The sequence below is a fragment of the Aulonocara stuartgranti genome (assembly GCF_965226115.1).
Source record: "Aulonocara stuartgranti genome assembly, chromosome: 7".
Lineage (NCBI taxonomy): Eukaryota > Metazoa > Chordata > Actinopteri > Cichliformes > Cichlidae > Aulonocara > Aulonocara stuartgranti.
The window spans coordinates 50,613,297-50,637,093 of NC_138945.1; the positions used below are offsets into that span (position 1 = coordinate 50,613,297).

The 23,797-nt window shown below is 41.2% G+C and overlaps 1 protein-coding gene and 1 long non-coding RNA gene across 4 annotated transcripts in view; one reads left to right on the forward strand and one right to left on the reverse strand.

Moving 5' to 3' along the window:
* LOC309711934 overlaps positions 1–23,797 on the forward strand; it is a 185,005-nt gene that overhangs the window by 78,434 nt on the left and 82,774 nt on the right. The gene's annotated exons all lie outside the window — the stretch shown is intronic.
* wnt7bb (wingless-type MMTV integration site family, member 7Bb) overlaps positions 4,632–23,797 on the reverse strand; it is a 28,472-nt gene continuing 9,306 nt past the window's right edge. For 2 of the 3 annotated variants that reach the window (XM_082542497.1, XM_082542496.1), the window contains exons 3-4: positions 9,788–10,059; positions 4,632–6,661 (exon numbers count right to left, since the gene is read on the reverse strand). In XM_082542497.1, coding sequence (XP_082398623.1) covers positions 6,182–6,661; positions 9,788–10,059 — 752 coding nt within the window. In that variant the 3' untranslated portion in view covers positions 4,632–6,181. Of the gene's footprint in view, positions 6,662–9,787; positions 10,060–18,257; positions 18,460–23,797 lie in introns of those variants that run through there. The other variant, XM_082542498.1, reaches the window with a different exon arrangement.

Genomic DNA, 23,797 nt, shown 5'->3' on the forward strand with positions numbered 1-23,797 from the left:
TGGTCTTTCACAAAGACAAGCAGTCAAAACAAAGTTATAGGAACACAGAAAAACACCACTCCAACTGATCACATGACAAAGAAAGACTATGTGTTCTTAATTACAGCAGGCTGTGCTGTGGGTGGCCTTATGCTGTATTGTCTGCTCCTCTGCTTTGTTGAAAATTTAATTTGAAACCTGCATCATCATGGCACTGGCTGCATTTCTGTTCTGTTCGCACGGGCTGCTAAGAGATGCCCTTTGCACAGTAGCACTTTTATGATTTCATCCAGAATCCAGACTATATCCCAGAATAACAAACAAAAAGGTTCAAAGGAATGCCCCAAAATAATCTGTCATCCACGGGGCTGTTAAACATCCCCTGCCTCTACTTAGGAGAAGTCTGTAATTGAAGTGCGGTGTCTGGAAGACAACAATCCTTCTCACTTGGTGTCTGGCTAATCTCAAGAATCAGCTCAGTAGATCTTTCACTCCTTGATCTTAGATTTCATCCCTTCATTTGGGTCATTTTCTTTCTTTCTTTTTTTTTGCCACCCCTTTTTGTCTCTTCACATATCATCACGTGTCGTATCTGTAAAGGGCCAAGCTGTTAACCTGAATGTCCATTACGAAAGTTACAAGTTAGCGAAGGAGGCAGGATACTGGAGAGATTTCAAAGAAATTTCAGAACACCCTTCTAACATCACAATAACAGAAACAAAGGCTGGATTTTACTTTACTATCCTATCAAATTTAAATTAAAAGCTGGTTTGTACACCTTTGGCTTAGATCCATTAAATTACTTAGACACCCTAAAATCTCTTTGCAGCACCGGATTTGAGAATTGGACTGTGTTGAGTCATTTTATTGGTTCAAAGGACAAGAAAGTAAATGACCCCATAGGACTATGATTTTTTCTGTCTTCCCTCTTCTCTTCAGCTTTCATGAATGGAAGCCGGCAGTCTTGTTACTCCTTCACCTAAATTAAAAGCTTCCCATGGCTCACAAAGCTCTCATGTCCCTGACACATTTCGCCATACAGTGAACTCTGAACAGTATGATAATGTGTTAAATTTACATAAGGTAAATGCTTGGCCTTAACACAGGCAAGGTTCATCCATTCCAGCAGTTATGTTACCTCATAACTAATTTTCCATGAATTGGAAAAGTGGGCACACTGCTCCCAGAAGTGAGATGGACCAGAAGCATTAGCTTGCAGAATATATCCCAATGAACTAATGATCCTGACACCCAAACAATAGCAGATTTAGAAGAAGGCACACACAGCAGACTCTGTTTTTCTATCTCATATTTTTAATGACAAAATGTTTGTCGGAAACAAATGGATTTATTTTTCTCAATCCAGGGAATAATATGGGGAGCTTATATGGTTCCGGTCCCCTGGGCTTCAGACAACTAACAAAACACATCTTACTTCTGCTCTGCTGCCCATCCACAATGCTTTTCACATACAGGAGGATGAGCGCGAGCCTCCGTTTAATTGACAAAGTAGCATGGGTCTCATACATATATCCATTACATAGCAATAGACGAAAGCCGACAAAAGTCTGGAAAGGTCATTTGTTAAATATGTAAAGTTATGAATGATTTGAACATTTAATAATAATAAATATAAATTAAACATTGGATTTAATCGTTTATACAATACACAGAATATCTTCTTTTTTTACTAGCTTTGCTCTAGTTTGTCGCCAACTTGCACCGGCAGCTGCTCCTTCTTATACAGTGTACCCACTATTTCTCCAATGCATTCTCAGTCAGGCCCTCTCTTAAATACCCACCCTTTTCACTTGCTGTTTCCGGCTTCACATGCACCTCCTTTCATCAAGCCATCCCATCCATCTCAAAAACACCCTCACAAAAGAACTACACTCTTGTTTGTGTGTCCAAAAACAAAGAGGCACACTGAGTAACTTCCTATTCACATCAGGTGATTTGCATGAGGGATCTCTCCCCATTTAGTGACTCCAAAACGCTTTTGCCAACACAGAGTGGACGAGGAGGCTTGAGGGTGGAGACAGCTATCCTTTCACTCTGCATGCTAAAATCCTCAGTTCGACTCTTCTTATCAGCCACATCGGATTTTGAGAGTAATATCATCCACACTTGGAAACATAATAGAAAACAGGGAAAGTAAAAGCCCTAATAATTCCATTTAATAATGTTGAGCTTTAACTGTGTGTAGAATTAAAATATTAGTGGTACAGATTTTACTATTTTTCCCCTCTTCTTTCTGTGTTGTGATCACTGCCCGGTTTGACACAGACAAGAAGCTCCTTTCCATACTGGAGCGAGATAATTGACTTCTGTTCCATGCGTGCCACAATCAAGACAGCAGACCACAGCATATTACGAACATGTGCTGTGTACAAAATAATGTCAAAGTCAGCAGAGTGCTTGATTTATTTATTTTTGATTTTTAATGATTTATGCTTCCTAATGCACTTGCCAGTTACTATATTAAGCGTGGTTGGAATGTTTGAATAACAGACTTTGGCATAAAGTTTGGCTTCAAACCTGGACACACACACACGCACACACACACAATCAACAAATTTAATGTGTGTGTTTTCCTTCGAAGGGAGAAAATTTATGAAAATAATAGCTTTGGATGTTTGTTGGAACAACCGATACGGGCAACTGAACACCAGGCAGGAACACTCTTGTACCAACAGGCAGTGAGCAATAAAGTGAAGAATGTGTGTTTAGGGTTCAGCTTTCTTTTATATTTCAGAATGCAATTCATCATTGAATCAAAGACGCATCAGATTTTTATGTGTGGAAATGTGTTTGCATCTGAGTCTATTTCTTTTAATGGCTCTAACTGGAGTTATTTTAGGCACTATTTCAGGAACAATGAAAACATGGCAGTGTAAAAATACACGCTAGAAACTTTTTGTTATAATAAGCTATTTAATTGAGTAAATGTGCACAGTTATGAATGTAATTGCTTTGTTTAATCCATCTGAGTTGCGCCTTTGCTGAAATGAAAAAGAAAAGCTAATACTACATTTTAAATGACTAGGCTACATGGTTTTATGTGTAATCATAAATGTGCAAAAGTCATTCTACATCTCAAATATATTAATTAACATGTAAATGAAGATAAACTGGCCTAGACGCTCTTTCACTGTCACATGATTTTAACGTGGTGTTGTAGATTAAATGTACCAAACAAACAAAAAGCAAAAAATGGTTAAAAGAATCTGCTAGGATAGATCGACTTTTTACCTTTCTCATACTGCATGTATTAAAGGAATAATTTGACATTTTAATGTATGTATACTTTATTGATCCCCGTGGGGAAATTCCTCTCTGCATTTAACCCATTCACTCAGTGAAGCAGTGGGCAGCCATTGGGTGCACTGTGTAGGGATGGTACCTTGCTCAGGGGTACCTCAGGGTAGTCGTCCAGTGGATTCCAACCCTTGACCTTCCGATCATGGGGCCACCACTCTACCTAGTGTGTGAATGCGAGAGTGAATGAATAGTGGTATTGTAAAGCGTTTTGGGTGTCTTGAAAAGCGCTATATAAATCCAATCTATTATTATTATTATTATTATTATTACTGAGCTATCCCTGACAATAACCCCGATTCATTTACTTCACAACAGTTAAATTGTTAGAGAAGACTGGCAGATTCTACTCTCATTATCTATGCGTCAAGTCTGGAGCTAGAGCCGGGAGGTGTAAAAGCTTAGCTTAGCATAAAGATTGAGAGCAGGTCTAAGCAGCAACCTTGACATCCTCTAAATTTAAACATGTCATCATCTCTAAAAGCGATCAATTAAAGAAATGCTACTACTTCTGCCAAAACTGAATACAGGTTGTGAAACCAAATATTTATGGTCTTAAAGGGGTTTGGATGTGCTAACACCTTCAGGCGCAATGTAGATTCTCTTTGTACTTTATAGCAACACCTTTCTATTGGTTTCATTTGTGACATTTTACTTAAAAAGTTGGGTATGAGAATGCTGAAACATCTCAAATTTGTCTCAAGTTGAATTTATCTGGAAAGAAAAACAAATACTGCCCCATCTTTCTGCTGTAAACATCTGTCATTGAAAAAAATAATAATAATTGAACTTCAACAAACTTCAGCAAGCAGCTTTCTGTGTACTCTGTGAAACAACATATTATAAGATATACGCTATATGGGCAAACCTCCACATTATAGCTACAGGAGCTGCTCAGCCATGGAAAGCAATGCCATTAAGCTCCCGGTACACTGAGCTTTGGAACTCTGCAATTATTGAGTCCACAGAGAGTTTTTTGCTTTTATGCAAAGTACGCGTCCACATTCAGCAATTACGTTGTCTGACACTTTGTGGATGAGTTACTGTGGTTCTTTGAAAAACAAACAAACAAACAGTTTCATCATGAACTGTCGAAGAAGGAAGAAATTTCACTAACTGACTTTTGCAGTGGTGGCATCCCATTACAGTAATAGACTTGAATTCATTGAGCTTCACTGAGATGACCCATTCTTTCACAAATGCTTTTAAAGGCAGGCTGAATAACTAGAAATAAGTCTAGGTGCTTGACTTTATGCACATGTAGCAGTGGGACTGAAAAGACCTGAATTAAAGATGAAGAAATGTGTCCCAATACTTTTATCCATATAGTATACTTTGGGTGCCCTTACCAATAAAGTACTTTTTTTTTTTTACAATTGCTTATTTCTATTTTCTGCCACCATGTTATCATCTCTCAGCCATTACCATAGTGAGCACAATGTGATCATGAATCCTCAAGTAAGATCCAAGTTGTAATAAAGTGGAAATATCCTTTATTATTGTTACAGAGGAGAGCTTATTTAGCCAGAAGTAAAATGCCCCTATAGCCAAAATGGGAATAAGCAAAAGAAAATCAACAGTTCCAAGTTAGTCTTTGGTTGAATTTGAAAAAATTATCAATAAAAAAAAGAATTAAGATGAACTGCAGGTTAAACTTCAGTTGATATTTTAGCATTGAACCATCAAACTGAGTAAAATGGGAGCCATTTAGTTCTCATAGATTAAAATAGAAAATATAGGTGCAGCACTTAACACATCCACATCCAGCACAGTTTTAATGTTCATGTTTAATGAATTTAGGAAGGATCTCTGCAGTGTTTTCATGCTACTGTCTTTGAAATTGCACAACCATTGAAATAGTTGTTACTGCTCAGGGAGCGAAAAAGGACTGCAAACAAGCTAAACTACAACATAGTAGAGCCCAGGTGTCTGAAACATGTGAAACATGCTGTAAAGATCTCTTCTGTTGTCAACACACCAGTAGCTATGACTTTTTTTTTCTTTTCTTCTTCCTTTTTTTTAAAGAAAAGATTAGGTTTTGTAGGGGTTTGGGGGGGGGTCATGTTCTAATAGACACACATTTTTTCCAGTCAGTTTCTAAAAAGTATTTTTCTTTACACTTAGTACAAAAAAAAAAGACATGTCTACCCGTTAGTGTTTTGTTTTAAGATACTATAACATAAATAGACAATTTATTTTCAGTGTTCAGAACAGACAGTTCCAGTGTGACTGGAAAACTAACATACTCCACCATATTCCAGTTGGCAGCAGAGGGTTTTAACAGAGTTCTCCACTCAGATATTGGCGCAGCGTGATGCACCACACTTACAAAATGTTCTTCATTTCTACAGACCTCCACCATTAGCCCCAGCCAAGCTAGGGGTATCATTCATGTCAAGATTCACTTATGCCCCCACCCGTTAGTGAAAAAATGACAAAACCCACAAAGAGTTTCGTCAAAGACTTAACAATGGCTGTCACTTCGATCAACTCCCAGGTTACTGTGAGTTCCTCTCCATGCAAGTCTGGTTATATTGCAATCGAACCATCACAAATCCCAGAGTGCAAAGCACAGTTCCCACCGAGGGTCTCATTCTTTACACGTAGTCCCAACTTCACTGCGGATACATCAGTACATAAGCACAACCTCAATGTGACAGTAAAGTTTTGGGGGTATTACCTACTGATAATTAGAATTTACTTTCGGAAAAGCAATTAGATAGATTCTGCTGTGCAAAACGATGCCTCGAAGAGCTGATAGTGTAAATTCCATTTCTTCGCTTCAAAATCTCGAAGACACACCTTCCTGCTCGTTCTCCCGCTTCTTCCTCATTTAGCTAGTCCTTTGCGCGTCACTTTTTCTGGCACTGAGCTCTTCATGTCCTTATTTGCAGGTAAACACCTCCGTCCTCTCACTGCATGTGTTGCATTTGACGAAGCAGCACCACTGGAACTTACAATTGCACTGCCACACCTTTGTGTACTGGTGTGTATTGTATCCCCGACCGCAGCACATAAGGTCGCAGCCGTCCGTATGTGGTGAGGTGCGGTTGCACAGGCGTCCCTGGGTTCCCACGCTCCCTGTGGCTGCGTCCTCCTCGCAGTAGTTGGGCGACCTCTCAATGTATACGAGGTCTGTCTCCATGGGCTTACGGTAGCCCTGAGTCTGCTTTACCTTGAGGTGGGTGGGCTGGCGCAGTCGGCTGGCCCGGACTACCTCCACGTGCACAGCTTTATTGTACTTGTCCTTGAGTACGTAGCCAATCTCGCGGAATTTCGGAAGAGTAGTCCAACATGTTTTAGTGGTACAGGATCCCGAGACGCCGTGGCACTTGCACTCTAGCTTCATCCTTTCTTCTAAAACCTGGGGAGTGGTAGAGACAACAGGTCAGCTGTAGAGCTCTAGCAGTTATAGGACTTTCAGGTAATAGAACCCCTAGATGAAGATTTCAATTTTCCTTCTCTCTATGGATTTCCAGTGTGCTGGGAAAAAGGTAGAAATGTTTAAAGCGTCTAATTATTATTATTATTATTATTATTATTATTATTATTATTATTATTATTGTTGTTGTTATTATTGTTTCTATTTCTATTTCACATGAGTGCAAAGCTCAAGACATCTGCATAGTTTGACTAGAGTGGAAGTCCATAAGAAAATCATTGATATCCAATCGACCAATATATAGATCTTTGAACACCTTTTGTTTTGATGTGGATACTTTATTTTAGTCATTAGTTATTATAAGTCTCTTGCTCTCATTTATATTGTGCATGTCATCGCATCTCCCTTCCCTCACCCTCAACCAGTCATGGCAGATGGCTGCCCCTCTGTGTTTCTTCCTGTTAAAAGGGAGTTTTTTCTTCCCACTGTTGCCGAGTGTTTGCTCACAGGGGCTCATCTGATTGTTGGTGTTTTCTCTCCTTTCCTTACAATATAAAGCGTTTTTCTAGCTTTTACAAGAAATATCCTATAGTAGTAATTTTGCCTGTGGTTTCCATAAAACATATCACTGATTCAGAAACAAAAATATCTCATATGTTTTTGATCGCCATTGAAAATTTGAATCCATTGTGCAATTAAATGTGTTACACATGCAGTGTACAAACAGGCAAACTCAATTAATCGTTTACAGCTGGACAACACACATGGTTTAAGTGGGTTCTTAACCAATATTATGACAAAAAAATACAGCATTATTCCCATATGGGTAAGATTTTGATGTATTATGTTATATTACAATCATAAGACGGGACTATATGACAGTTTATTTTGTGTAACTCCCTTTCTTAGGTTTGGTCTTAAGATTTGTTGGTTTATCTCCAACATATGGTACACACAGGGCAGAAAGTCTTCTCTTTGCTCCCTAATCCCACGGCATGTGGTAAATATTGCGTGCTGTTGTCAGTATTCAAGTGTCAATCCTTTGTCCCTTGAGAGTAAGAAAGAACAAAAATCAAAAACAAAAAAAGTATTTTTTTCCTAAAAGACAAAGGGACAGAGAAATCACGGGGGTGTCGTTTAGTTGAGTCCTATTAACCCGCTGCTAACAAATCTGCCATGACTCTAAAAACTCTTCGTTTGCTTGAGCAAAGCGGGCGTCTCTGTTGTTGCTGGGTGGCTGTGCAGCTTTTTCCTGGAATGACGCCTTGCCAACAGCACAAGTCATCACTTCTATCACACACTTATGAAATGTACACAAGTGATGTTATATAGCTCTCTCTGTCTTGTCTACGCACTCATGTGGTTTGAGGAAATTTGATTTTTTTTTTTAAAAACTGAGCCTTCCCGACTACATAAAAGCTGGGATCAGATGTCAAGCCTGCCTCCAGTATTAATTCAGAGTGAGGATTTCCAAAAATGCACTGTACAAAAACCACAAGAAATGTCTGGCATAAGGAGTCTGACATATGTATGGAAACATTTACTTAAAGTGTGTCCATCAAAGCCTCTGATCTGTTACTGATTAGTCCAATATGACCAGATACACATCACCGCATACAGATGCACTGAGATGCCCTGAGATGGCTTGTCAAACACACATCTGCATGTAGACTTCTTTTGGTTTGTTTTTCCATTAATAAGAGTAATAGTAACAATCAACAAAGCCCTCTTACACTCGTCATTTTAAAGGCTTCACATCTGAACAAAATCCAGATGTAACTACATAAAATCCAGTTTACATATATAGCGATGCATATGTGTGTGCCTTCATCTGGCAAATTGCAGATGGACTGATCGGATCAGTGTTGGTTTTCCAATAAGACTCCTATCTGTCTTTAACTTTTGGATGTTGTTTTTTTTTTTAAATATTTAATACCTATGTGATGCAGTTGACACTCTTGGAGTAACTGTGCATGCATCATCAAACAAAGTGAGGTACAATCAGAGAAGGCCCAAATCTCTGTGTCCTTATAAGTTCTTAAACTTTTAGCTTTCCTTCAATATGCACACAAAAAAAGAATCTGACACTTCCTCATAGCATTTAATTTTTTTGAGCTACAAAGAGCAAAGCGGCAATAGTGCCAGCTCTAATCGAGAGAGCTGCCAGTACCATGGCATGCAGCGTAGACCATATCAGTCTGCTGTGTTAACACTAGCATTGTCGGCCTGCTTTCACACCCTGAATAGATGCAGTCAAATGGCAGTGACATGTTTTGGTATTGTGCAGACAACTGCAATAATATCCTGTTCCTGACTTTACACTTCATAATTCCATGAAAGGAACTGGAAAGGATAAATGGCAGTCCTCCATCTGGCAACCACTTGGGAAGGCTCCATTTTCCCAGTGAACATTATACAGCTGAAGTTATTAATTAGATCCATTTTTCAACTAAGTATTGTCTTTTTTCTTTTTTTCACCTCCCACACTCTCTCTGTCTTTTTTTTCCTGGTCGTTAACGTTCTTCATGACTTTCTGCTATCTGTTCTCTAAGAAATAAACTGCTGATCTGTTGATTGATCGCAGCTTTTTGTCACAAGTCTGCGACTTTGAGCTCTTTATCTGGGAGAGCTCCGCTTGTCTGGGACACATCTCTGCATCTATGGATAAACACATGTTTGCCATTAAATCCATTCATCCAGTTGTTTGTATCTTTGGCTGGCAGATATGCCATGCTATCAACTGCTATCAAGTGACTTAAAGAATAAATAACAATTGTTCTTTGTAACTACTTCCATAGTGCTGCTAGCTCTATTTAGTTGCTCCAGACGTCCATTTATTCGTTGCGGTATCATTTATCAGCGTGATCACCAAACGCAAGCTTAATCCAATGAGTAACCTTCTTTGTTTGGAGGTAAAAACAAAAGTTAGGTCATCAAGATAATGCAAAAATTCACTTCACAGTAAGTATGCTCTCTTGAGGATAGACATTTATTGTGCACAGTTTACATAATATTTAAGTAATTAATTTAAGTAAGATTTGTTTAAGCATTTTCTGGGGTTTTTGTGACTTCGAGGCTAAAAGAAAAGTATATGACATCTTTCTTTACCTTTCTGCCTGCCTCATTGTTGTGCAAGTTCATCAGACGACGTGGGGTCTTTCTAATCTCGCGGGCATCCACGAAGCGGCGAGAGAACTCTATGCCGTACTTGATGTCTGCCGAGCATCCTCCCCATTTCCAGCCTTCCTCCTGATTATAATAACCCTGCTTCTCCCTGTCACATCCACACTGACTGAGGTTGCCTTGGCTGCATGCTGCGGTGATAGCATGGGCCACCCCAGCCGCTGTGATGGCATAGGTAAAAGCTGCTTCCCGGCTGCCTGAAAAAGAAAAACAGATAAATGCTCCACTCACAGCATTTTACAGCGCAGAGAATTTGATTTTTGACAACACCACAGATATTCAGAATCTTTCCCATCATTCGATAAGCCACCATTTTGCTTTCCTCTCATGAACAGCTTGCCTTCTGTACCTTGGTAGAAATGTGGTCATACTTCCCACCACAAATTCCTTGGACCTAGCCTGCAAGAGTGCAGTGTTGGAATTCCAGTGTGGGGAGAGCTGGGGTAGGTGCTGTCCAAAGTGCTGAATTCCTCCACAGGAGCACCTTGTACTGCTGCCCACACTGCAGACAGTTGGGGTCTGCAGGTCTCGCTGACTCTGATACTGATCACTGACAAGAAAGGAAGCCCTGTGGTGCCTAGATCAGGTAATACCAGGACCTCAGAAGATAAGAGCAGCTGCTAAACCTAACAAGATTAATTCTACCTATGTTTCATAGTCTGACTTCAGGCTTTAAAGACAGTGCATGCTTACTGGCCATGAAAGCACTCAAACTGAAGGTTTAGATTAGTTGTTATTGGCTTTAAAAAGTTCTACTTCGGCTTATGTCACTAGATAAAATACTATGTGCACTGTCATCACTTAAAAACCAAAAAATAGATTCAATGTCTTGGGAAAAAAATTGAGAATGCCAATGCCCGAGGTATAGACTTCTTGTTGTGTCAATAAGAGAAAAAAATTATATATATATACAATAAACAACATGTAAAGGACCTGGGTACACTTTAGCTAAAAGGACGGTGACAATAACCATACCATACAATTCCACTCACTTCCTGCATATCTGAAATAACTGTACTATTCCCCTAATGGCTACAAAGGGATCTGACTTAAAAGACATCGTCTCTGGGTATAGGAAGGACTGCGGGTTATTACAACCCTGGTCTCCCTCCAAGTGGCAGTAATCTAGAAGGAGACAATCCTCAGAAACAAGGCTAGCCAAAGAGTGTTTTAAGGGGCCTTTCAGCCTGTGGAGAAGAATGTTTTGTAAGTCTTTGATGTGTGTTGTGTAATGTACTCAGTCGCAATTATTGGAATCACTCTAGGTAAAATGTGTTCTGTTGTTCTGCACTTCAGAGGGCCAAAAGCTCCATGTCAGTTTATCATTTTCTTTTTTCAGCGGTTCTCAGAGGTTCATCGTGTTCGGTAGTTTGCAAACGTCACAGTACATGACCTATCAAAAAGAATCATCCGGTTTCAGCAGGCTAGTGAACATAAAAGCTTGATGTAAATTTTCAAATGAGTGGCCGAATATAAAGTTGTACATACAGAACTTGTCACAAGTGTTCAATATACCGCCTCCAAGCTAACGGATATGATAGTCAAACTTATCCTATACTTTTGCAAGCATGTCGCTGCAACCACTGTTTTTCTTATGCTTCTTGCAGGCAACCACATGAACTCAAGAATCCCCTCTTTACTGTATTTCTGCTGGATGTCAAAACACATCTGTAGAAACCTATTTATTTATGAGTAAATTCTGGTAGCATCCTTGTAGGCTTTGGAGAGAATTCTATTTTTTTATGTATTATTTTTTATACATTGTAGACAGTTTCAGTGTATTTGACTATATGTTCTAAACACTGATTAGCCTTTAAATACAAAAATACAGCAAATGAAGTGAAAATTATAAGGAAACAAGACAAAAACGACTTTATGGACGCCAAGCAAACACTCGATAGCTTGTGTTATCCGCTAAAGCTTATGTGTACAAATTTTTATTCAACTTTTTTTTCATTTCAAAAGCAATGTGCTTTATGTACTCCTAAATATACTGCTAATATGCAGCCATTTGCAGCTGTTTTCCATTTCATTTCCTCTTCTTTTTTTAGAGGGACTTTTTACACCTCCTATTCTGGTCTCGGGGGCATTTTTGAACTCTCAGAGATGTTTTCACCCAAAGCCACTGTTAATTTCCTACCCTGGCACTGGTGCTGTAGACTTAATACCATAGCCACAGGTTTGCCTGGTGGGCACTGACTCACAACCACTTGCTTCTTTGGTTAGCAGCAGAGCTGTGCCCCACCAGCTTGTGGTGACATTCTGCTGCCCCCACCTCATACACAAATGCAGTCACACAGCTGCAATGTAGCTCTGTTCACATGCACACACACACACATGCAAACGCTCCCTGACCGGCCACATAATAAAATAATACGACACACTTCCACTTCCCTCCACCCTTGCGCGCATACACTGTTAAAAGCTCGTTTACACATAGATGCACAAACAGAGCATCACTGTAATGTTTAAAACAGGATAAAGGCAGTTTCCAGAGAAAGGGTGGTACTCAATGAGTTATGCTATTAGTGGGGCAATGATGACAATCAGAATAGAGAATGCTTTCATTCTGTTTCCCTGAAAGTGACTGACTCATAAATCAAAGATGGAAAGGTTACGAACAAAATAAGTGGAGTGAAGCCAGTTCAGACAGGCAACTCCAGCCACACTGTGTTTTGCACGCTAACATGCTTCAGTTTCCACATGTCATATCCCAAACACCCCTCCTCTCAGTTTGGTGGTCTACTTGCAGAATTTCCCATTTCTCCCTCCGACATGTCAGTGCACTACCCTGATATGTCAACCCCCTTCACCAACCCAACCTGTAGGCTCTGTGTGGATGTTTACTCATCACTCCCAATTTCTGTATCATATTTAGAGTGGGCGATGAGTCAGAGTCTAGACACCAAAGATTATATTCTGCTGTTGAACTGCCTAGCTCAGTTACATTAATATAGCAATGCAAAGGTGTAGCATGTGCATCCTGCGTGTGCAACATCTTTTTTTTAAAACGCCTGTGTTCTGGAGAAAGAAAGAGGCCCCCGAACAGATGTGCATCTGATGAAATTTTGAAGGAGAAAATGCACCCATAACAGCAGCAAAAAGCCCCAAAAGAGGCTGGCCCCAGAGTCCTGACAGCACTCCAGGAGGAACCACCCTGGGATAGCCTTGCTAGCTGCCAGTGGAAAATTGGAGTGACCAGAAAAACCTCAATGAACTTGGAAACATCCAGGAGAGAAGAATGGGGGAATATTAAACCAGATGTCTAATGGAGTTTAGTGGCAAGTGTCTGCTGTAGCAGCCAAGAAAGCAGGCAAGAAGATCAGGCTTGTTTCACTGAGAACAGGTAAGGGAGCTCATATGCAGACATTTGTTTTGTTTTCTTTTGTTACGGCCCTGCGTTGGGGGCTAAAACCAGAAATACTGACGCAGTATGCTTTGGCCTTCACATTACCTGACCACACCACTTTGGACAGCGGCTCCCGCTGCGATGGCCCGCCGTGTCTTTTGACCATCTGCCGAAACTAGGACATAAAAAGAAGTCTCTGGATGTAGTGGCTTGCCGCTAAAACTGCAATCTGTGTTTAGAGACGGAGGCAGGCACACCGCTAGCCAGAATTCACATGACACAGCATAGAAGATTTACAACCGGGGATACTATACAGGCAGCACTTGTGTACTATAGACAAGCTGATGTAGTAACATTGCCGCTGACCTCAACGGGCCTTGCTTTCTTCTCTGTTCACAGGCCATAGTAAAGATATGTTGTTGACAGGAGAGGAAAGGGAAAAGATATACTGAAGGGACTTGGATACAGAATTGGCTGTAGAGCGCCCTTTTCTCTCCAAAAACCAGGCCAAGGTCAGTCATGTTGTGTGTCTGCCCCATCATGGGACAAATGGTTAAAATATACAAAAAAAAAGGTCAAGTGAGGGCAGAAATGGCCTGACAACCTTGACTTGCTAAAGGTTATCGCATTCATCTGTTATTATTATGACTGACCTGATGTTTTACAAAGCAGCTAGTGGAGATGCTGAGCTAATTTCCTTTACTAATCCTGCCAGCCAGAAACAAATTCCTTCTGTCCTCGTCAGCACGCTTCCCCATAAAACACGTCTGGGATTCTGAGAATTCCGATTGCACAATGTGATACATACGGACGGTGTACAGCCTAAGAAAGATGTAGCGAAACATGCAGACATCAAGCTTTACAGAACATCACAGCAAAGGTATGATTCGGTTACGGTAAAGGTGAGGTGAACCAGAGGATGGGTAAAGACATTCAGTAGACTAAAAGGACTGGAGAGAAGTAGTTTAGGCTGGATTCCTGGTAGGGAAGGGGTGGGGAGGGGGTGCCAAACAACAGCAAAACACACACACATACATACACAGAAGTACACACAGAAACCGGCAGGTTTCCAGCAGAGTGGCTGAATTGCCTCTCCACACAGGCCAAGCCTGCTGTTGCTGGAGCAGTGAAGGGGAAAGCCTTTTAAAGACCCCTCATCCCAGACATGCACTCACTCCCACAGGGGACACAAGGGAGTGGGGTGGGATTGGGGGTGGGGGGTGGAGAGTAGATTGCATAAAAAATAAAATCTCCACAACACAGCGACACACTCGAAGTTCAAGTTTCACATCACATTCACACATTACCTGTAAGAACATCTTGTCACACACAAATGGCCCACAGTGAACAAAGGGAAAAGTGTCACCTGCTGGTGGCCAAGAGTCTTTACACATATTGTGGGATTTTCACAAGATACAAAATAATAATAACAATAATGATAATAATAATGATAAAAAACACGATGCCAAACCTTTTTTAAAGCAGATATGGAAGTTGCAGAGTGCTGTTTCTCAAGTAACATTTAGATCATTTGGTTTTTTTCTCTTACTTTTCCCCCGTCTTGCAGCAAAACTATAGAAATTGAATCAAAACACTAAAACCCAGAAATAAAAGCTCCAGGTCATCATTTTCAAAAGCAAAAACAAAGCATCGTGCAACACACTCTGCAGCTCCGGTGAATCAAATGGAAACATGATACCGCTTTTAAAACATTGTGAGCACATGCAAGTTCATGGATACTACATAACAAAGTTATTTTACGTCACTGTGCACATATAATAAAGTTATGACACCAAAAAATACTGAGAATAAGCTCTAACCAAAGCCATACTGGTGCTGGAATCCTGTCTCCAGGGCCCCATGGAAGGGGAAGAAAGTTGGAGGAAAACCCCTTGCTTTGTGTACCACTCGCTGAACTGACTACTGCGCTCTCTACTACTGTTTTCCGTTCCGCTTTATGTACCGTTGCTATGAACATATGCTCCCAGCAAATTATAGACAAAGTTGTGGTCCGTGAGGTTTGCAGCTTGAGGAATTAGCACAGCCGTGTTCCTGTACAATAAAATAATATTGTTTTACCAGAACTAGGCTCCACATTCTCAGAGAACTCACATCAGAGAGCCGAGGAAGTGACACGCTTTGGCACGGCTGCTCACTGTAGGTCCTCCAGTTTGATTCATATAATGAGGAGGGCTTTGAGAAGAAAAGCTAAAAACAATTATGAGGGTGTTTAACTTTGCCGGTGCACTATTAAATTCTGAGAATTTAGGTAAGCTGCCTCCCAGGCACAGAAAATTGGGCTGGCACAAAACCGTTTCAAAAGCATCCTTTCTCTCCTCTGATCTGCCTGAGGTGAAGATAAAGCTTTTTGACTGAATGCTGAGGCTTGCTAAAACAAGCACAAATCCTTCTTCCCACCCTTTCATCCTAATAATGAGCCCAAATCAGGACCTCACCTGCACACATCTACAAACGTAGGCCGCTGCGCGCTCTACGAAGCATTCATCAAGTTCACGGGAGGACAATGTCGAGGATTTTCCTCAATTTCAATCTTTACTTGAATTTGTTTCATCTTCAGCGGAAACATATTTACCGAGATGTGTGGGGATCCCACAGCGCATCAACGAAGATATCATTATCCTCACCACTATAATCAACGAGTCAAATATGCCACTGATGACATGTTTCTCCTTCTCATTACAAAAGAAACCTCCAGACTTGACATTTTCATATTTGGTGATACTCATCATCACACAGTCAAAATAAAGCCCCACGTCTCTTAGCATCTTCTCCCTCCAAACCGGTGTCTCTGCCTTAAAAACCCACTAAGACTCTCTCCCTCTCGCTGTTTCTCTCTCTCTGAACTCTCACCTAAGTGGGCCAGTAGCGATGTGATTGTTGGCACATGTAAATGTCCAGTGGTGGGCCAGCAAGTAGAGAATACAGTGATGGGCCTGGGATAGTGTGGAACAAAGCACAGAGTGAGATTACAGTTGATCCTCTTGCATCCTGCTTCCTCCTGCGTCTAGCTGCACTGGCAGACACAGACAGACGCAGATCCCACCGATAACGCGAGGCTACGGGGAGCCCCGTGTGCAGGGGGCCACAAGGGTCGGGTCTCTGAACAGCTCAGACAGACTGTGGGTGGGCGGGGGAGAGAGAAATGGGGTGAGGAAAAGGTGAGGGACCCCAGCAAACGGACACACCCACACACTCTGAGACAGAGACAGAGCTGATGAATGAACAAGCAGAAAAGCGGACCCGGCAATGATAGTGCTGTTTGGTTGCGTAGGACGACAAGCCACACCCTAGATACAGACACATGCTGTGGGCAGAGGATGTGAGGCAAGACGCTGGGAAGAAAAAGCGTAAGACATGACCTTTTACTGCCGATGATGACCACAGCCCACACGCTGCAGAACAACAAAGCAACGGACTCTCCTGCTATCTGATAAAGTTAGTGAAAGATCCTACGCGCGGGATGCGCACGCGCGCACGTCGGACCGCTCCAGCTTCTCTGGGCTCACATGGAGGAAGGCAGAGAGGATTAGCGCAACCCACATGATGACGGGCTGAAAAATAGGCCTTTTATCCACCACCGTTCCACCATAACACAATGCACGCGTCATTTCCACGCTGTTATCCGCTCGGTGCCAACTGCTTGGCTGCCTGGGAGTGGATCTGCTGTTTTGCTGGCAGATCAGCACTGGTGGTGCATCAGATCTTTTATCGGCTTTAATATTCCGTCCTTTAATGATAACAATATTTATTTTTCTTTATCTCTGTGGGATAGCGAGATTTGGGTGAATGATTAAGTAGTCGAGCTGCAGTATGCCTGAAGGGCGTAGAACCAACAAAAAGTAATCCCCACAAAGGGGAAAAATCCTCAGTGGCAGTGAGATGATTGATGGCATTTTGGGAGAGTTCACCAGTGTCAAAGTATCCACTTGTGGTGATAAAAAAAAAAAGGAGCAGGAAAAAACAGTTTGAAGAATGGCTTTTTTGACTGCCTTTGTTAAGCTAGTCCTGGGCATGACACCTTCTTGCCAGCTGAGTAAGCTTGTGTGTTTTTTTTCTGCCAAGCTTCACTCCCAGCCAATCACAGCCTTGAAAACATGAGATGTAAGTTTACACAGTTATGCCATGTTATTTCTTCTTTGAATTTTGAATAATTGTGGGGTTGACAGTGTGGATGGCTGAAATTACAATGCTGACTGATTCCCTTTGCCTTGCTTTGTTTATACTGTCCTTGACTGTCTGCTCTCGAGACACAATCGCCATGTGATTTAAAGGGGACTTTTCTGGAAATCTTCATCTGGCCAGAGTGAATATTTCAGCTTGTATTAGCTCTCGCTTTGTCAGAATGAGCAAAACAAAGCAATAACCGAACCGCGTGGTCATTTTAAACAGATTTTTTCGTCCATTCATTATTACCCTTAGGTTAGACTGATGCTGTGCCTCCATTCTGCGGAGATATGATTTCACCACAAAACGACCATCAGCTGATTCCGAGAAAAGGAAGGAGCTCCACCAAAGAATTTATAATCTGCAAGTATTCTGTTGTCCTCGGCCCAGGAGCTTGTAGTGCGGTGTGTCGGATGAATTGTAGACGTGTGGGGGGGAAAGCAAATTAATGGCTACTTCAAGTCTTGACAACAGCAAATAAAATGTTGGCATAATAATTATTAATTATGAGTGTTCAGGAAATTTAAGGACACCGCAGGGATTCTCAAATCACACCAAAGTCATTTTTAACATCTATACATATATATATATATATATATATATATATATATATATATATATATATATATATATATATATATATATATATGAGCAACAATGTGGAAAAGATGGTCCCACACAGTTTGTTTTTCTCTGATTATTGTATTCGGAGTGGGAAAAGACACCAAAAATGGTTCATCTGTTGCTTCTGGCACACTCCATTCTCTGTGAATTCAGGTTTTCTATAAAAACGGGAATGGTGTATATAACACTAAGCCAAAATTCCCAAACTTTTGTCAACCACATCCTCTTTGCACTTACTTATCCAACCCTCAGTTATGTCTGGCTCTTGGTGTCTGCAGTGACCTTTCCCCTCCTCCGAGAGGTAGCCCTGCCATCTCCAGCTCCCGATCAAGTATGTGCCTGTCCGGGGAGTTCTTTCCACACAAATGGTTTTCAATAAGCCTGCTGACTTAAACATCCTTTCTAGTGACTGGATGCTAGTTTGGTCCCTGCAGCCCTGTAGGTTCTAGCAGGTGGACTGACCACTACCTTCACCACAATGTTGATCCTGTGAGAGGAAATAGGTGAAAGAGAAAGAAGGAGGATGGCATGAACACACCTTTAATTCCCTGACACCTCTACACTACTCCCATTTCTTTTTTTCTTTTTTTCTCTTTCTCTCTTTTTTGTTTTTCCTGTAACCCACAGCTTGGGGCAACTTCTCTGCACCTGACAAAAAAAAAAATAGAGAGAGACAGGGAGACAAAATGGGAAAAAAAATAATAAAAGGAGCACAGTGAAAAAGCAAAGGGGGGGGGGGTCATGAAAGAAAAAAGACTTGCTTACATCTTTTCTTAAAAAGGTCTGATTGTTTCACTGTTCACTGTAGCAGTTGTGCACAGTTATACCTAGGTATGCTTAAATTTAAATTGTCGTAACAATAAAAAACTGTCGTGTTTCCTCGGCTCACCTGCTCAAGTGCTCCATCCATTCTTGTGCAATGAGCCAAAGGCAGAATGATTGAACTTTTGCAATAATTCACTAGCAGCACAATACAAGAAACCTCTTTCATGTGAAAAAGCGTGGATCAGGATGGTGACAAACTGGTTGGAAAGTCAAACAAAGAGTAACCAGAGCAGGCCATTTTATGACAAGGGGGCCAGTGTTGGCCTTTGATGCTGAGTGTAGCTGTTGAAAGGTGTCCATTTTCAGGCTCTAATCACTGACTTCAAGTGCATTGCAATTTGAACAGAGCTGTAAGGTATTCATAGGCATTTCTTTTTTTGTTTAAGTGAAGGGCATCTCTATTACAGGTAGTTAGCCAAAGGAATGTCTGATTGCACACAGGATGAGGCTTTACCAAGTCAAAACATGTCATTAAAAACAAGGGGAGAAGTTCAAATATGCTTTGATAGGGAGATCAATAACCAAAAGCTGCATTGATCACGGCTGATGAGCAGCATAAATGCAATAGAAAAATAAAGCCAGTTCACGCAGAATATGCATGCTAAGGCTGATTTATGTGGCACAGAACAACGAGATTTAACTTTTATGTGAAATCTGTAGCACGGCACTTAAATATGCACAGTAAATTGAAATCAACAAATCACGGCTACGGGATCGAGTCTTGACAGGAGTGTTTAAAATAGAATGATTCATTCAGAAAGCAGGCCAGATCGGAGCGGAGGGCAGACCACATTTGCCATTCTTATCCTGAAACCCCCTCTTTTTCCTCCTAAGCTGCTGATGGATGTGTTTCTAATTTTATTATTGGTTCTTAATAGACTGCAACAAGTCACTCAATAACACCCATTTCTGTTAGCACGGGATAATTCATTCCACATTTCTGAGGGCTGATGGCACTGGCTCATGCCAACGCTGTTAGCGGGGCACGGGGAAGAATGCTAAATCTGCTTTTGCAGAGGAAACAGAGACACACTCAAATTGCTGGTTTCGAATCTCCACGCTGAGTTTACGGCGTTGTACTCCAATTTGTCAGTTGGTGCGTAATAAGCAAGCTCACACTTTTTGCAAAACAGTGGAAATGCTGAGCGGCAGAGCTGCAGGAGATATGTGGGTTCATTTTTTTGTTTTTTGTTTCAGTGCATCTACTGTAGAGTCTCGTGTCAGCAACAAAAGAGATGCCGGCAGCAGCCAACCTTGAAAACTTGAAATAAAAGTGAAGTAAATATCAAATAGACCATTTTTGAACCATCTCTGCTAAATGACGATATCTCAAGTCCTAAAAATCCACAATAGCCCAGTTATTAATGTGTGCTCCCTTGGAAAGCGAATGTAATATCTTGGACCAGCTCCAGAAGAGAAAGACTGCCTCCAAGAGAAGGCAGTACAGAGAGAGAATGCATAAGACTTGCGGTCGGTTGATCTTTACTTCTTGAAAAACTGCCGACATCTCCTCCCTTCAGTCCAGAACTAAGACTGCATCACTGAGCACGGGGGTGGGTGGGAGGTTTGGCGTTCATAATTTGGGGGGATTTGAACAAGGAACCTAAACAGGAGCAGAACGCGAACAGCTTTTCCCTCTACATTTGATTATGATGATGTTGGAATTTGCAGATTTGAAGCAGGGATCGGAACATTTTCTCCGAGGGGTGTATTCCATGATTTCATATGCCATGCTAAAGAATTCCATAATACATACGGACGCGGTTAGAAAACATGGTTACATCTTCAATCAAGGGCAATAGTCACTGGAAAAGATCACAATCGCGAAGGTTGCATGCAGGCTGCTGGCAGCTTGAAATTCAGGTGTTGAGAAAAAATACAGTCACCCGCTTCTCCCCTGTGTGTGCATGTGTGTGTGTGAGAGAGACAGGAGAGTAGCTGCGGTGTCGGTGGTTTCCTACGATGACCTAGTGGGACGCTACTAAACTAAAACAGAGCACTTAGATCGAATCCAGCAGCGTGCTTGATCTCATTTATTCAAAACGTAGTAATCACACACCTCTGTCTAGCAGTCGCTAGATTTAGGTTTAAAAACATAAATATTATTATATTAATACTCTGAGGTCTAAGTCATCATATACCCTAACCCTAACCCGCGCTTTGGAAGAGCAGTGCCAACCATTGCTAGCAAACGGTGCTATGCAATATCAAACTAATGCAAATACATGAATCCCAAATATCTACTGAAATGATCTTACATATAACACTAAATGTGATTCACAGCTTACTCAGTATCATCGTCACATCTTTAAGTATCTAAAAGGCTTCTATGTTAGCTGTGTCCACAACATAGAAAACAAAAAGCATGGTTATTTTGTTGGGTTCTATCTATTTTTGTGGTGCAGGACTTCTATGCATTAAACATCAAATAGGTTATAGTATGAAGTCCGCACTTTTAACACAACTTGAAATGGAGACTCGGCGAGGCTGTATCTCCCTGCTAGACCATCTTAAATCAGTCCAGAGAGTTAAACCTATGAATAGAGAGGAGCTATCCTACTCCTTATGTACACACAGCAAGAAATTTTTACTGACAGGGATACCGAACTGGGGTTAAAATACATTACCGCTCAACACTGACACACAAACATTAATGTACAACACCATTCAAATTCTCAAACTCTTTGTGTATGACTCTAATTCTATTGTGATAATGTTTGGCACACGGGTTATAGGCTCACCTCACATAGCCAGCATGTTTCTATGAACGAAGGTGCAACATATGCTACCTTTTATGGTGCAAACACAGACCCGGAGGGAGAGATTTGGGTGATTCACAAGGTCATGATCAGAAGTAAAAACAGCATATTGCCAGACTTCAAGCTACACAGTTGCGGTCAGTCAGCATCGCATGACTAACTACTGGCCAATAAGTTTGCAGCAACAAGTTGTGGTTTAGATGCTACAATAGAGAGATGACCAGATGTTTTCCACACAGATTGCAACCATTTCCCAGTCCAAATGCTGACTTTAAGTAATCTGATTACATCTAAATTTTCCATGTTTTTTTTTAATGGAGGTACAATGTGAAATGTTCAATTCAATGGAATATACTTACTCTTTTTTTCACACTTGGATCAATGATAGTAAGAAATAACTGTTAAACAATTTCTTATTAAGTCTTTTGAGCTAGTTTCGCCTTCTAAAGTTTCAAAGGGATAAACTAGCAGCCTGCACAGACTTTTCTTTGAGGCATCAGCTCCTCGAAATGTGCAGCGTTTTCTCTGAACAAGAATCGATTTGGAACGATTACTATCCGGGTTCGCATGTCATGGTCCTCCAGTCCTCCTGTGTGCCTCCACCGTCTCTCTCTCTCTCTCTCTGTTGTGTCCTTGCTGCTCTGTGTGAGGGTGTGTTTACTTGCCTTACAGGGGCGGGATCCTCCTGGGATCCCCGCCCTCTCCTGGACACACCTGACTCAATCAGCACCAGTGGATCATCTGGCAATCAGCTGTTTGCTATTTAAGCTGGGACCTGACCTTCAGTCTTTGCCTTGGTGTTGTCTAACTGCAGTAGTGTTCATGTTGCCTCTCTGTTTCAGTTTATTTGCTGAAGCTTTCTAATGCGTCTTTTCCTGTGCCTAGGACAGCCCAGCGGAGTTCCAAAAGAGTGTTTGTTACTTGGCAGAGTGAGGAGATTGGGGACTTGGATTCATGCAACCTTCCATCCATTGGATTTTGTACATATTGGACTTTTGAACTAAGCACTTCAAAGACTTTGTATATAGCACTATCACCAACACTGTAAATATACTCACTGAACTTTCATTCCTGAGTCCTGCGTTTGAGCCCAGCCAGACAAACCATGACATTGCATCATTTGCAGAGATGCAGACTGAGAGGATTTGGTGTCACTGTACTGACACGCAGGGTGCCTTATAATATGTCCTCTTGCAGTTTACAAATGTGACGCAATCGAGCAAGCTGAAGCTCTACTGTCATGTGTTCTTTTGATGCGCCACTCTGTTCGCATAAATCTGCACAGTTCGGCCTGTTTTACTGCTCATTAACTTTGTGTGTGGTTCAAATATGACAATAGAAGATGGGGTGGGTAGGTGGGGGATTTTTATGGGGTTTATTTTCTAACATAAATGAGGGAAAATAAGTTGAAAAATAAGCCCCTGTTGGCTGGTTATTTTATTTATTCATTGAAAAACCCCAAATCTGCCTTGGGAATCCTAACTTAAATCAAGTTCCATGTTGGTCTAGAGGAAGACGTCATTGTAGGGATACTTTATTGAGAAGGCCACCAAGTCCCATCATTATAGAACAATCATGACAGGCCCAGCAGTCATCGGTCTATGACTATAACTGGACGACCAACAGTGATGTGCTCAGTGCGGGCGCACGGAGCATTTATTTGTGCAGATCTACTATGGAAACCAAACAAGTTAACACCAAATTCAAATGGCGCCATTGCTAAATATATAATATAACATATAATAAACCAGAGAAGACCCCCTATTGGGTTGAATATATGTTTTAATAGTAAAATTTACTTTGGGTGAGCAGCATAATGCATGAAAACATTAATAGCCGTCACACAGAAATACACATGAGATGCGTCCAAAGAACCACTGCCGAATGCCATGTATAAATCTCCGAGTGCTTCAAAAGGCCATAAAAGACAAGAACAAAAGAAAGCGAAAAGGGGATGTTGTTGAGGAAAACAACATGAGCTTCATTACCAAAGAAAGCGCCACATTCACAACAAAGAAAAAAAATGCTTTTGCTAAAAGGAGCTGGAGCTAATTCAGCTGCTGCTTAAGAGGAGGGATTGTGAACAGAGCCACTGGATTAAATGTGCAGCCCAACCGCAACGTAATAGCAACAAAGCATCTAAATGAAAGGAAATATATAAAAGTCCCTGTAAAACAAAAGCAGCGCAAAAGA